The following is a 15,528-nucleotide window of genomic DNA, read 5'->3' on the forward strand; positions in this document are numbered from 1 at the left end:
GTGAACTTGAAAATGATTGAGTGAATTTTTAACCAACATGTCTTTAATATCTTTGCAAATGCAGGCACAATAACTACCAGTATTTGAAGTTTGGATTATTGATACATTGTGGAAATTTCTGACACTGCCTTTTTAACACAAAGTTTTTAAAAAATCAATAAACAAAACAGAGGATCTGAACCAGGGAAATTAATTTCTTAGTAATATCATATACAGTCAACTCACCATAACTCGATGTCCCAAGGGACCAGCTGAAACGTTCGAGTTATTGGTAGTTCGAGTTTTGAGAAATTTCCACAGCACTCTCAAGAGTTTGTACCCTGATGAACACTTCAAGATAAAGGAATATTTAAGTTATAAGGATTCGAATTATTGAGATTTGACTGTATATAAATTTTTATATTTATAGATAAAACGTACATGAATTGCAGACAAGATCTTGAAAAGTAATACAAAATTAAGCATAAATAAAAAGTCAAGCAAGTAATATTCAAGTTCTATATCTTTTTTTAAAAAGAAGCTCCAACAACAAAAATACATTAGCCATCCAATTAAATGCATGCATACCTGATATTGTTTTGTACATCATGCAGAAAATATAAATGTGCAATGCAAGTGCTTTTCACACAAAATGAAGAAAGAATGACTAACTAAACAATTTTATTTAAAATCAACAAAAGCGAAAATGGGGGGTGGGGGGGGGAGATAACCATGAAAATTATAATAATTTTAACTGTGCTTATATAAGTTTTCCAAAAAAAAATGATAAACTATTCCAAAGGCAGAACGAATGAGAAATTTTTTTTTAAATTCAAGTCAGTGCAAGCATGCTGGAAAATTATTTCAAGACATTTGTCTCAACTACGGTATTTTTCACCTTATTAAAATTTAGATTAAAAGCGTTTAAAAAAACCTTTGTTCTAAAACATCTATCAAGCTATTTGCAGTACTGACCTCCATTTGAACATCCCTCTGAACACCATTTAAGCGAGCAGAAGTAGCAGTACTGATCACAGCTTGCTTCACCACTTTAGCTTGCATCTTTGGAGACACAATAGGATTAGATTTTATGACTCTAGGAGAAGCTGCAGTAATTAATCTGCCTTTGTTTGGAACTAAACGTGCCTGAATAGGTGTCCTTATTTGCGTGCCAAAATTTACTTGAGACAAACCACCAGGCCTTACACATCGCACAACAGCTGTAGGCGAACTAATTATTCCCTGACTAAGAGGTGTCACTTTTTCAGGTGAATATATAACCATTTTTGAAACATTTTGAGGAACAACCTGCCGCTGAAGATTCCTTTGCTGTACTTTGTTTGCCAGAAGACTTTTGATTAATGTGCTGGAGCCAGAAGTAGTAGGAGTGGATGTTGTAGATGTAGGATCTTAGCGTTGTATGATTAGGCACAGGTGGAGATACACACTTTTGACCATTTGCTACATTCACTTGAGGCCTTTTCAGTGGAGGAGAGGAAACACCACTTCTGGGAGGAGCTGAGAGCTGAGCTATTTAGTATAGGGCTGTGAGAAGATTTTTGACCAGGTTTACATGAGGCTGGAGAAGTAGGAGGAACTAAAAAAAATTTTTTCTTATAAATGTAAAGCCAATGAAAAGCGTTTCATAAATTACAGTGTTGTGTAATATATTCATCAATACATGGTATAAAACAAGTTGTATTGTCACAAAATGATTGCAATTGGTAATTATTTAACAGGAGTTAAGCTATTAAATACCCAAATTAATCTTGAAATATTAGCAATATTAAAGAATATTAGGGCATTTTTATGATAGTATGATTTTAGCAAACAAAGTTGTTTATACTACATTTTGTTAGACAGTTTTAAGTAAGCTTATGTGAGCTACAACTACCAATGAATAAAAAAATAGTACAATTTTTGAAAGTTTAGATTAATGATTCTTTAAAATATATACACATTATCTGTAACATTGGAATGTGTAGGGAAAGCTGTTGTACCTACGGACAAAATTTACTTTTCAATTTTTGCTGGTCTCTGGGAATGGAAAATCGATTAGAAAAAATTTCTGGCAGAATCTACAACTTATCATCTAATTTGGCAATTTTTGTCAGGTGAAAATCTCAAAGCTTTCAACCTCAAAAAAAATTTCTTTAAAACCATCTTTTTTGTCCGTGAGTACAACAACCCATTCACCCAGCAGACAGGTGCCTTTGTAGCCATGGACATATAAAAAAATAATACATAAATAGGTCTGAGGAACTCAATTATACTCAAATACATTTTCATAAGTCCATTTTATATTGAAATACTTTGCAAACATCCATTGAAAATAACATTAAATAAAATCTCCAACAGAAATTGATCTTTAAAAATTAATCGAAGGTTTTTTCCCTTTTTTAAATTTTCCTTAATCTTTAACATCAGTGAACTCTCTAAAAAAGTTATTAGTCTTAAGAGAGTTAATGATGTTATGAATAATTAATATGTTTTTAAACATAAAAATACCTAGATTCATGATAGTATGGCTCTCTATGTATCTACATAACTTCAACTTATATGCAAATTGAAACCTTTAACCAAAATTAATCCACCACAAAAAAAAAAACTCAGTTCAGATTAAACAAATAAAAATCTAGAAAAGTTGACTTCAAATGAAAACAGGTGGGATTGACTGCCTGTAGATCCTACAACAGGTGGGGGTTACTTCAACATTATAACTTCAAGCCCTACTTCAAATTCATCATCATTGTTGAAAGCAAATTTCAAACGTTGATAACAAGGCACTATTTTGAGGTACTTCATATTGTAAGAAGACTCCTGTGTGACTCAAGGAGACTAAAAATTGCTGTCTGTGGGTACACATGGTTGTGTGTCCTTGGGTACAAAGGTATGCCATTTTGGTTTTGCAAGGCAGTCACATCAACAAGACCACAGTTTTACAACATTAAAAAACAGAAACAAAACCTTCAAAATATAGGGAATCATGATACCTACAACATAAATGAATAATACAATCCACCACGGACGAAAAAAAAAGAATTGCTCATGGTTTTTTTTTAACTTAGACCCTACTAAAACCAAAAAAAATGTTGATAGAATCTTAAATGTTCGTTTGATAGCGTTAAAACTTCTTGGGGTATTGGAGAGGGCTGTGACACACACGTTGAACCCCAACTAGGATCTCTCTCGACGATACCTGGATTTTCCCGACCAACGTCCGTAGGTACAACCATCCGTGGGTACAGCATCTTCCCCTATGCTACAACAAGTAGACCAACTACAATTAAGTTTTTTCATACTGCTTCGAGGAGAACTTAAAAAATCAATGTATTTTCACGAATTATTAACCCTATAAAACACCAGTTGTTTTTGGAAAACTGGCAAAAAGTTATCATTTTTTTAAAACAGAAAATGCATGTATAGGTATAGTGTAAGTTATTTAATAGCAATTTCAGTTATGGGAGGAGATGACTAGGAAGTACGGGGGGTGAAGGTAATAAAAAAGTGTAAATTATTTCATTGTAATTTTCTTTTGAATTCAAAATTATTAAAATCAAAATCCATGTTATATTTACAAGCATTTTGGCAATAAAAATTAATAAATTACCTTTTTGACACCAACGAACTACTTTTAGCAAGAAAACATTGTTTACACAAGAAAAATGCTACATAGTTGTGCCATTCAAGCGCGCCCCATACGCAAAATTTAAAAGGGGGGGGGCTCAAAAAATTTCCCCATGATTTAGCAGAATATTTCCCCATGGAAACCGATTTCAGTACATATTAAAGATTATAAAATTTGACATTTTTAATAACTTACTCATTAATGGCTAGAAAAGAAGTGTTAATACATTTTTGCAAAGAAAAAAGCACTAAAAGCAAGGAAGTTCTCATTTCTAAGGGGGGGTCGATTGACAAGTTAAAAGAAAAAAAAAAACACTATCATACAAAAGATAAAAATTATCCCTTTGTTGGTATTGTTTTTATTTTAAGATAAAAATATGCACTGCAATCAAGCAATCTCAAAAACTTCAGTGAGGAAGATTTAGCAATCAAAAGCTTTAATGCCTTTCCATGCATAATGCATAGTATAGATATATTTTAACCAACATCACAAAATAAACAAGCAAATATCATTGGACTCAAAAAAGAATAAAATAAACAATAATAATTACTCTTTTACTGAGTTTTCTACAAGTTATATCCAATTAAGTCCCAATATTTACGTGTCAAGTAGGGAAATGTGGGGCAAAGTGAAATATCGAAGATAACTTACTGTTTTCAAACTAAACAAATTAGAGATTTGTTCAGAAAATTATGGTACATAAAGAAAGAACAATATATTTATAGTAAACTTGACTTGAGACCTTATTTTTGGTAGTAAATTTGTACCTCCAAAATGAGACGAGCTTCCGGGGCTGGGGGGAGATCTACCTGTTTTATATCTTGCCGTTTAAAGGACAAAAATAGTTTCACATGTCCTGTCACATGCTTCACCTTTTTCACTTTTGCCCCCTGTTGTGTTCCAATAGCAGAAAAACTACTCACATGATCAACAGGTGTTTCGTATTTGCTTAACAGTTCAGAGCGGGGGCCGAAGAGAGACCATGTCAGCCTAGTCAAAAACTAGGAGTCAGGTCCTTGAGTGGGCCAGGCTTCAAGCCGAAGTGCATTAATTTCTGGAAGAAATGCTGCGGCGTATACATGTTTTAAAGTTAAAATTTCGGAAGTGCAACCTTTCGGCCGATGCGACGTTTATGACCGACTTTTAATTTATAGTTTTAATTACAGTAAACCCTCAACCGTTCGAAAAGTGCAGGAAAATCCGAATTTGATATTCGCAAATTTTTTGTATAATTGATTACAAGTAAAATGGAGCTTGTTGTTTAAACAAAAAGGTAATGTAAAACCTTGAAGGAACATAAGCAAAAAATGAAAATCCTGTACATATTTTATTGATTCTAGTACAGAATAAAAGCAACAGATGACAGAAATTCGAAAAAAAAACCCATTTTTTAAAAAGCACAAAACCGAACTTTTTTCATACAAATATATTTGTTCAATCTAAATCTTAGATATGAAAAATAAAATTTCATTTCATTTCTTTGTAAAGAGTTTATTTGCAAAAAAAAAAACTTTGGCAAAACGTTCTCGATTTTCCCCCAAAAATCGAGTTCGTTTTTTTACTTAATTTTGTCTTTAAAAGTTGGGAGATAGAGCCATACGCAAGTATATACTGTTTATTCTTTCTTTTTAAAACGCTTTTTGATTGATATTTTCTACTTTGAAATACCATGAATGAGTTAATCATCGTTTTTAAGTGTGGCGTCTCTGAGCATTTCAAAATTTTTTTGACACACTTTTTCCGAGGTGCGGCGATTATACCATTGTGGGGTTTCTTCCGGAAATTACTGTAGTACAAAAGTTATAAATTTTGTGAAGAGATGGCCGACCCAGCAACTGCATTGACAACGCCTTGTCTCTCGGCGGCCCTGGTTCAAAGAACTGCACCTAACCAACAGGTGCTACTCAGACCAACCAATTACAAAAGACAAAGAATGCTACTCACCATGACAACTAAACAAAAATCCATTGTATATCCGATAACAAAAAGACAAACAAAATTAGACAATTATGACAAAAAAAGACAATTATGAAGAGCTCGTTGAGCGGTCAAAATGGCCACAAGCAATCATTCTAGGTCTAAACATTTACGGTGACTGTAATAATGAGCTTAAAGAAAATTTACTTTGTAAGATCTTAAAAGAATAGTTAGGAAAAGTAGATGAAGGAAAAGAGGTTGAAAATTAAATGTAGCAAGTATAAGCAGTTGAAAATCGTTTGTGATCAAAATGACCTCTTCCGCCTTCCGTAGTGTTAAATTACTTCCAACGGCAGTTTTCATATGATACGATAATAATGGAACAACATATTAAGTAAAAACAGCATTAGATATCCTAAAAGCCTTTTCATTAAGTGAAATTTTCATGCAATCATTCTACCTTTTTTCAAAGGACTTGAATTATTAACAGATTTCAAATTAGGTGGTCCAGTCTGTGTCGTTAGAACCTTTTTCCTCTTTAAACCATCATGATGAAAAGTTATTACTCCACTTCCAGACTCTATTTTCTTTAAACCACATTGAGGAAAAGTGTTCCTAAAAATATCAGTCATTGTTAAAACAGAAAGCATGTTTTCAAGAAAAAAGAATTAGTTCTGTTGAATAAATGTAGCATGCATGAACACAAACTATGAAAAATAAAAATGTATGAACTCATCTCTAGTTTCATTTTGCATCAGAAGTTTCATTGCAAAACCAATGACTTATATCAAATAACAATTAAACAAAACAGACATTTAAAACTACACAGGTGCATCCTTTAAATTATACCACAGGAATATTCTTTCTTACACCATTTTCTAACTGCAAATTTTATAACAGTTTAGCATGATGGTCAACCTCTTCTGACAAATGATATGATTTATGATTAAAAAGAATTGGTTGAACAACCAGTCGATTTAACCAAAAAGCAAGAAGATTTTTTCAAACAGTCACTGGCATTAAATAACAAGAAATGTTCCATTAAAATGTCATTAATCTGCTAAATATTAGTTTTATTGAAATGCGCAATTAAAGTATGAATAAACATAGCAAAGACATGAACAGTTTTTACTGTTCAGCAATTTTTAGAAAGTAAGCAAGTCACTAAGCGTCATTAAATGCTTGTAGTACTATTGTTAATTTAGTTGCTAAAACTGCATGCTAAATCAAAATCAACTTCATTTTAATACATTGTATTATCTGCCGATTAAACAAATATTTCTTTTTGTTTTCTCTCCCTCTTCCGGGCTTGTCTTGGAACCTCCGCATTATACATGACCATGGATATGTAGGAAATTGCGGGTACTTAGAACAGAAAAACAGCAATGCAGTTGAATTATCTTCACGATAAGTTTACAAATATTGCTTCTATTTGCAATTGCCATTTATTTTCTTTTCCCTTTAAGGAGGAACTTCCCCAATCTGAAAGCGCGCCATGGATTGACGGGCAAATATTGTGCAATCCATGACTTACTTCGATTTTTTTAAATTTGATTTTTCAACCTTTTTGCAATTTTATGAAATTGTTTTTTGAGAAAAAGTGAAGTTTAAATGTGGGGGGGGGGGGACGGAATATTTCATCTTTCGGCTCGAAGACCATAAAAAAGGCCTTAAAAGCAGAAATCTTCCAGCAAAAACAAGAATTGGCAGGTATCAGTTGAACATTTTCCAACTATAAAATGAATTTCAGGCATAGAAAAAGACATTAACTCAAAAAAACAAAAGTTCTGAAAATAGAGTTAAAATAACAAGTTTAGTTTTAAGATTAATTACATAACTATATCAAGCTTAATAAATAAGTATTAGGAAGTTTATTTCACTGAAGCCCAAAATCCGATTTTTCAGGTCTTGAGTTTCCACAAAAAAAGGGGAAAAAAAGGCTAAAATTTTAAGCCGGGATTGTTTTAAATACATTTAAAAACTTTTTATGCAGCATTTGCTTTGCATAAAGTAACAAAAGCTAAAACTTCTGGAAAATATGCGAAATGTCATGAGTTAATAACGGAAATTAGAAATAAGGTATGGTCATCTCACGCCTTTCTTCAAAGTAAAATTCAATTAATGTTAAAAGAATTTCATTTTTATTGAACTTTAGAAAGTTTACCATCTATGTAACCATTTTAAATGTTCTAACAAAAACTTCCAGAAAAGCCTGGGAATAATAATATTAGCATTAAAAATAACACAAACATAAGATTTAAAAATAAAATTAACATTTTTTTATATATGAACTTACTTAACGCAGCTTGCAAATATATTTGCATTCACTACTCCTTTCCTACCCGACTTTGCACAATAACTGACATAATCTGCGTAGATATCATTTCGGGATATAGTACTCCCAGCAGAAACTTCATATGCAGATTTTAACCTACAAAAAATTAAACAGTTGTAAACAAATTATTAAGAACTTTCTAAAAATTAAAAATATGCATGAACTTCAAAATGCTCACCAATTACACGCAAATGTTTCAGAATCTGTATCACCATTTGATGAAGCACTGGATGTTGCTTGTTCTGTAGCTGCTAAAATAAAATTAGAATTCAATATTAATGAGCATATTTTTAAAAAAGGGAAAACTAGGAAAAGTTTAAACCCAGATCACATAAGAATAGCAAATACATAAGTGTATCTTCAATAATTTAATTTAACTACATTATTAAGGCTGATTGAGATTGTTTAAAGCGTCATGCAATCCAGAAACTCAAAGGGTTTTATAAATGAAATTACATAAAGAGTAGAATTCTACATTAATGCACCAGTTGAAAATTTGTATTGTGTATACAGTCTAACCTTGTTAAACCGCCAATCTAAGTGATGGACTGAAAGTTGGCAGAAGTCGAGGGTGGTGGTTTAACAAGTTTTTACCAATCCTGCACAAATGCATGTTTTCAGGAAAATATATTTGAAAGCATGTATTTTCTGTTTCAAATTAACTTTGAAAAAAAAAAAAAAACAGCATTTTGTTTTCCTGCAGTGTGTTACTGATGGTTCTTGGGTTACTCTCCCTCGCCCCCAAAAGTTGAAAAATTATTAGCTATAAATATTGATGGCTTGCGGATTTATTCATTCTGAAACACGGAATAGAATTTTTTTTTTGTTCATGTTTAAGATTGCTTTCGACAGTTTTTCAAAAAGAAGCAAAAGAAGATTATGTTACAGGATTATGATAGGAACTGTTGTTTGCTGAAGTCTGCACACAATGTCAATTACAGGTTATGCTTCACCCCCCCCCCCTGACTGGAACAGAAAAGGGGTAAAGAATGAATGCTTTCATAGCTGAGTAGTGAAATGTCAAAATGAAAAGGTTGTAAGGGGTGGTATAACATCAAGTTAAAATTTCATGGAGAAGTTGGGAAAATGCTCCTTTTGGGGACTGAGTGCAGCAGGGGGTGGATTAAACAGAAAAAGAGATAAGAAAGCGGGACACTTTCACCTGGTGTACCTAGAAGTTAATAGTACCTAGTTTGTAATATTGAATTTCTCGATCCCCAGAGACATCTAACCTGTCATTTATGAATTATATGCAGGTATACATGTTTTTAATTTGTTAGCTGGAATTAGAAAGGTTTAAAAAAACTATCATAAAAAACAAAAAAGAAACAAAGAATTCAAACCTGGTTTTTCTTCTTGTTCTCCATCTGATTCTGCAGGCACCAAAGTTTCAACTATTTTCATTTTGATTTGTCCAGATGGACCATATTGATTAGGTTCTAATGTTAACAAACTGACTAAAGCACCTGAATTGAAATGAAAATCAAATGTGATGCTTCTGAACATAAATAAACACAATGGGCAAAAAAAAAAAAAGTTTGGAAAATACCTATGCATCGATGGACAATTACAATTTTGTCACAAGCATATCTTCCAAGATCTGACAAAGCATATAATGCTTCAAGGGTGTAGAATAGCAACATCACATCATGAATGGTAAGAAAGGACACCATTTGCTGGTAAACCTACAAAAAGAGGTTGATGTCAGAATTACTGACACATGCTTAATGAGCATGGGAAGATAAGTTTACTTACAAAAGTACGCAGTTAAACTTGCTAAAAGAGCACTCTAGAGGGAAATGAAAATATACATACCTCTACATCTAGCCGAGATGGTATAATATCTTCATTTGGTTCAAAACTACACAACTGCGCTAAAATATCCATGGACCTAATATTCATATATCTGTCAGATGAGATAATACCATCCATCACAGCTTGAAACATAATTCGAGAACAGAGATCTTTTTCAATGGATAATTTTATCTATGGAAGAAACGGGAAAATGTATATAATCAGGAACAGTCAAAACAACCAGTGTCAAGAAATCACATTTAAAAAGTCAATAAAAAATATATTTAATCTTTTGGAATATAAAAAAAAAACATTTCACTATCTGTTGCATAATTATCGTTACAAAAAAAAAAAAAAAAAAACAAGTAAGCACCTTCACATATATACACTCAAACAAAGCGGAAACTCACTTTAGATATTGGATGCTTTTTATTAGGCTTAAAAAAGTAAAAACTTTACTCTACAAAAAGAATTTACAGTCAAAAGCACAAGGCATGACACTCATCCCTTGTTGAACCGTCTTTGAATGTATGAAAAACTCATCCAAATTTTTTAAAGCCAGATGTTTGAGAAAGATGTACACCATCAAGCATTAGACCTGCCATGTAAATTCAGTGTTCAAGAAACTTTGTAATGTGGTAATAAAGCAGTTGTTAAAACCATTCTCTGTACAGATGGAATGTCAGTCTTCTATAAACACAGTTCTAACAATTTTAAGTGCAGGAATGGACACATCACATCATGCTCCAAAGGCGCCGTAATTCAAGTACAATCTCAAAAAAATTACCCTACTAAACTTTGTATTCAGCGATGTATTAGGGTTTTTTTTTTTTTTTTTGGTATTGGGTACTGACCTCAACCCCTTCCTCCTTTGCTGCACGACCGAACCAATGATTATACTATTTTCATGCTTCAACTTGTATACAAGTATGAATATTTAACAGTCACTTAGTAAATCATTTTATACAGGGATTGCTACTCCAGCGGTGTCCAACTCATAGACTGCAAAGCTGAACTCTCTGGCTTGTTTGGCGTAAGCCTTAGAAAATACAGAAAAAAAACGGAAACTAGTATCTAAAAAACAGCTGAAAACTTCACCACCAACTCATGACAACAATAGTTCCCAAGTTTGTCCTTTTCCAAAGTTAATTGAATGATGTCTATGGGGCCATGCTGACCAAGATGTAAAACTGTATTTCTCCATGAACTGTGCATAATAAACTTGCTTCATTATCGTAACGTAAGGGACAGTGTCGACCTGACTTCTTTAGCCTAATTGGATTATACAGCAACCGGTGAGACCTCAATAATATATCATAGTGAGATTACTTTCAATTAGTCTGTTTCGAGGTACCAGGTCCTCACCTTTTGTTCTTAATGTGCCAATGCTTTAATATCATAAATGGAATGTGTCTGATTTCCCGGTACATTATTTTCACACCGAAAGTTTTTTTTTGAATTTTTAACTAAGAGAACTTGTGATTGTCGTGGTTACAAGACTCTGACTTGGGTTTTTGCATAACATTGTACCCACTATACGTTACGGTTGTCAACAATTTACTGTAAATTCTATCACGTACCCCATTTCCTCCCGGCCTACATGACACTATCCATTTCTGCTTCCACCTATGCTCATTTTGCTGAGCATAATAAAGAACTTTGTGAAAGCTGTGAACAAAGATGTTTTTCCAATATCTAAGAGAGAAATTTCCAAGATGCATTGAAGCTAAGGTTAAGGAGATAATTATTAACTGCCCTTTAAATATGGGCAATTATGAAAATCACTGTTTCTGAAAAAAAAATTTAAAGGGAAGGAAAAAGCACCTAGGAAGCATTTAAAGGTTTATTAAAAGTATTTCTAATCAGCAAAAAGATGAGAACTAAAAACAGTTGGACAAAAAACCCCTACAGAAGTTCTGTAACCAATGATCAATGATATCTCTGAAACTCTATTTTGTTCACTTCCTCCAGGATATTTTGCTTAAAAACTGAAAATATGAGCAATGAACTTGAGGAAAGGTTTCATCAAGATATCTTAGCAATAGAAAAGCATAGATCAGGGTCACTGAGCTGAGTTAATGTTCACCAAATGCTACTGAATTATTACAAGGTATGATCCTTTTTTGAAGTACAAAAAGCATTCGAAAAGGAAGCGTTTACAACGATAGGCCAAAGGGAATCACTGCTTTCAGAAAAATAAAAAATTGTTAAATAAAACAAGTCCTATTTAATTACATTTATTGCACAGGATTTTTTTTTCCCTTTTTAACTTTACCTTTAAATCAATATATGGTTACTGTGCATCATTTTAAAGTGAACTTTTGTGTATCTTGAAAACAAGAGCTAATTAAAAAAAATCCACTACCATATTTGTTTTTCTCTCGACCCAAAGTTACTAGGAATTGATTTTTTAAAACCAGGATGCAGACAAAAAGTTCTTTTCGTTGTGAAGTGTAATTTTCCTGTTTCAGAATATGTTGTCAGACTAAAATTTTCGGAAACGGCAGCCCAAAATTTTCAGAATTTTGGATCACAAACAACCCTGCAGTGAATTTAAAACATTACAACTGCACATACAATCTGGCTGAGAACAATTCTATCATTGAGAAAATTTAAATTGTAACAATTTAACTGAAATTAGTTGGTTCTTAACTTCCAAATATCCATTCCTAGAAGAAAAATCTCAAGTCTACTGTATTCAGGGTTCTTAGGGAGAAGAAAATTCAATCACTTTTCAAGTACAGTATAACTTCAATTTAACGTTTTCTCCAATTTAATGATAAATTACACTGGTCTGGATTTAACTGCTCTGAATGTATATGCTCCTCGATTGGGGAGGGGGGGGGGGGAAATACCTGTTAGCCCGGGCATGAGAATGAAGGGGGCTTGAGATCTAAGGGAATCTCAGGCCCCACAGATCTAAGGGGTGACATATCTAAGAGGTAACACAGATCTAAAGGGCGAAGATCCACATATCTAAGGGGTGAAATATATGTAGATAATATGGACAATATGGGAGCCTATAAAAGTCGTTTGTGACTGGCCTCAAAACTTTTGACTGCACTGAAATCAAAGCTGAAACACTCATTGAAACTGTTAATTTTTCAATGCCTACATGGTTATGAAACACTTGTAACATGTTTCTGACAGTATGACATAAAAGATACAGTAAGTTCCTTCCTTGATAAAATAGAGAAAGAACAAGGGGGGAAAAAGCCTAACTTCGTTTAGTTAATATTTTATCAAACTCTATTCATGTAAAGAATGATTCTTTGATTAAACTAAATAACCTCCTTATGAAAAAACACATGTCCAATACTTCTATGGATTTTTTTGACAGTTGTACCAATGATTGCCATTGAGGAAAGTGCATGTATTTAAAAAATATTTTGCAGTGCACTAGGGTGGTCCAAAATTATATGAGAAAAAATAAAAGTTAAAAAAATTCATCTCCACATTGCTGCTCTTGTTGCATCATGCAAATGAATTAGCAAGTCAAAGTTTGGATCGATTGGAGAATGCTTGTAGTCCGTGCTGAATAGAAAGTTGTAAACTTTTATTTTTTGATTGTAAAAGTTTACTGTTTACAGGTTGTTTTGAAACAAATCAGTTAACTATTACAACTTACTAAATTATTAAGATGTCTTGTGTCTACTAGAGAGCAGCAATATCTCTGTGTTTTCAGATCATAAAGGCGTGTTTGCTGTTAGTGCAGTTTCTAAGACCTGTTGTTCGACTTTTGATAAGTTGTGAGCATCTTAAGCACAATGAGATGTCATTTCATAAAACAACAAGAAACTATCAGATAATGAATGATAAGTCGATTGCAGGTTCTAAAAATCCATCTTTGCATGGATCCTAAGTCCTGGTTTTTGGATCTCAACTTCATTGATCTCAAGACTAATATGAACAAAATTAAAATTGTGAAAAATTGTTGAAAAAGGGATCACTGTGATCCAAACAAGAAAGGGAAATTTTCAGTACCTTCTTCTATTAGTTCAACTGCACACAAAAAACATTTCCAACATCCAAGGTGAGTATGATGGCCAATGATGTTATCAAATCTTAGTAAACAAGAACAAAATGGAGTATGTTACATTAGCACTCCAGAAACCTGAATTGTGACAAACAAAAATGCAAAATAACTTTTCCACCCTATTTCTGCATTTATATCAGTAGTAAACAATGTTCACCAAGAAATTGGTGATTTAGTAAATCTTTCTCTATGCTAAATCATCCCTAAATATTGACCAATTGAGCCGATTTATTTTTAGAATAGAAATTCCGTTAAAACAATATGGAAAAGGGGGCAACTTGTGGAGAATACAATTTTCAAAATTTTTATTTTTGGACCAACCTACTCAGCCTGATTTTATCAAACAAACTGATATAATGAACAAAGTCTTCTGTCTTGACAGATTTGTTAAAATAACATTTGACTGCATTACTAGCATTCACAGCTAGTAATTGGGACACAAATCTATATTAATATTATGGAATTTAATTATTTTTATTTTCAGTATTGGAATAAATAATTTGTTTGTAAGAAAATTCAAGGAATTTCTCCTGATTGCTTAAAAATGTATTTAAAAAAATTAAATAGCAAGCAAACTTACTTCAGATGCTAAGTTAGATAAGGTATCATAAGCAGTCTGCCTAAGATTCGCCCAGGATGAATGTATACACAATAAAAGAAATCTGTAAATAAGAGCAAAACATAAGCATTTTCAACTACTAATATATTACACTTTTTTTCTTAAGTAATATTGAATCATGGATTATCACATTACCTTATGAAGTTTGAGTTACCAACTAAAACAGGAACATTGTTCTTTTCGAATGATAAATTATGTAAAATTAGGGCAACCTAAAACATTAAAAACAGTGCATATAAATTAAAGGGAGAAAATCAATAGCTTTATTCATTGTAAAAGTCAAAAAAAAAAAAAAAAATTCAACTGAAAATACTTTGTTGAAACTCAATTCGGTTAAGTCAGTGCTGCCAATGAGTTACGGTACTAAAAATAGTCAATTTAGTAGCCTCTTAAATGAAAAATAGTCTGCAAAATAGTTGCCAAACAAGGAAAACAGTATGTAAAATAGTCTCTCATAAAATTTAAAAAGTATTTGTTAAATTATACTGCATATACTTTGATAAATAGACAGACCTCAGTTGCATGGTATACATTAAAATTAAGTGTTTGGTCAATTACTTTATATACTTATCATACAAAGATCATTTTATACTTTCTAGTTCTTTTTGCTACAAAAGTGTATTTTTTTATAGTTTTTTAAACTTTTACTTTATTTTTCTTTTTTTTTTCTCTTTAGTTTAACTCATTTTACGAAAAAATATTCATTTGAACATAATTCAAAATCCACAAGCATAATTTTTAGCAATATTAGAATCACTAAACATTTTTTTGAATAGCGGACCAGTGTGGTCAGCAACACTCAACGGAATATTGTGTTCCACTAGAAAACTAGTAAAGAGGCATTCCGCATTAATTGCTGAATTGTCCACATTAGTAGTTGCACTGGAGAAAAAACAACCTATTTTCTGGGACTGATTATCATCAATCAGCTTTGCTTTATCCACGTGCCTTTGGCGGTTCTGGTGCTGTACTACATCACTTTTACCGAGATAGCATATCTTGAAGTCTGCGGAACATATTGTGCAATACGCGTGAGAATCGCCACAATTCGATTTTTTTATCTAACGAAATTCACACTCGTATGTCTCTATAATGTTGCAGGTATTGCTTTTTTTTCCATGCTTAAAAGGATGCTTGAACGTCTGAACGTCTTGAACGTACACAACAATAAAAATAAACAAAACAGCGCACAGGACTGCCTCTACACGACCGTCATACAG

At 32.5% G+C, this 15,528-nt stretch overlaps 1 protein-coding gene across 1 annotated transcript in view; it reads right to left on the reverse strand.

Moving 5' to 3' along the window:
- The window catches only part of LOC129231371 (AT-rich interactive domain-containing protein 2-like), a 193,006-nt gene that overhangs the window by 39,227 nt on the left and 138,251 nt on the right, over positions 1–15,528 (reverse strand). The window contains 11 exon segments of the mRNA XM_054865668.1: positions 955–1,388; positions 1,426–1,510; positions 1,512–1,576; positions 5,985–6,139; positions 7,821–7,955; positions 8,038–8,110; positions 9,203–9,325; positions 9,409–9,544; positions 9,675–9,845; positions 14,270–14,351; positions 14,444–14,520. Coding sequence (XP_054721643.1) covers positions 955–1,388; positions 1,426–1,510; positions 1,512–1,576; positions 5,985–6,139; positions 7,821–7,955; positions 8,038–8,110; positions 9,203–9,325; positions 9,409–9,544; positions 9,675–9,845; positions 14,270–14,351; positions 14,444–14,520 — 1,536 coding nt within the window.

This window comes from Uloborus diversus, chromosome 10 (assembly GCF_026930045.1).
Source record: "Uloborus diversus isolate 005 chromosome 10, Udiv.v.3.1, whole genome shotgun sequence".
Taxonomy (NCBI): domain Eukaryota; kingdom Metazoa; phylum Arthropoda; class Arachnida; order Araneae; family Uloboridae; genus Uloborus; species Uloborus diversus.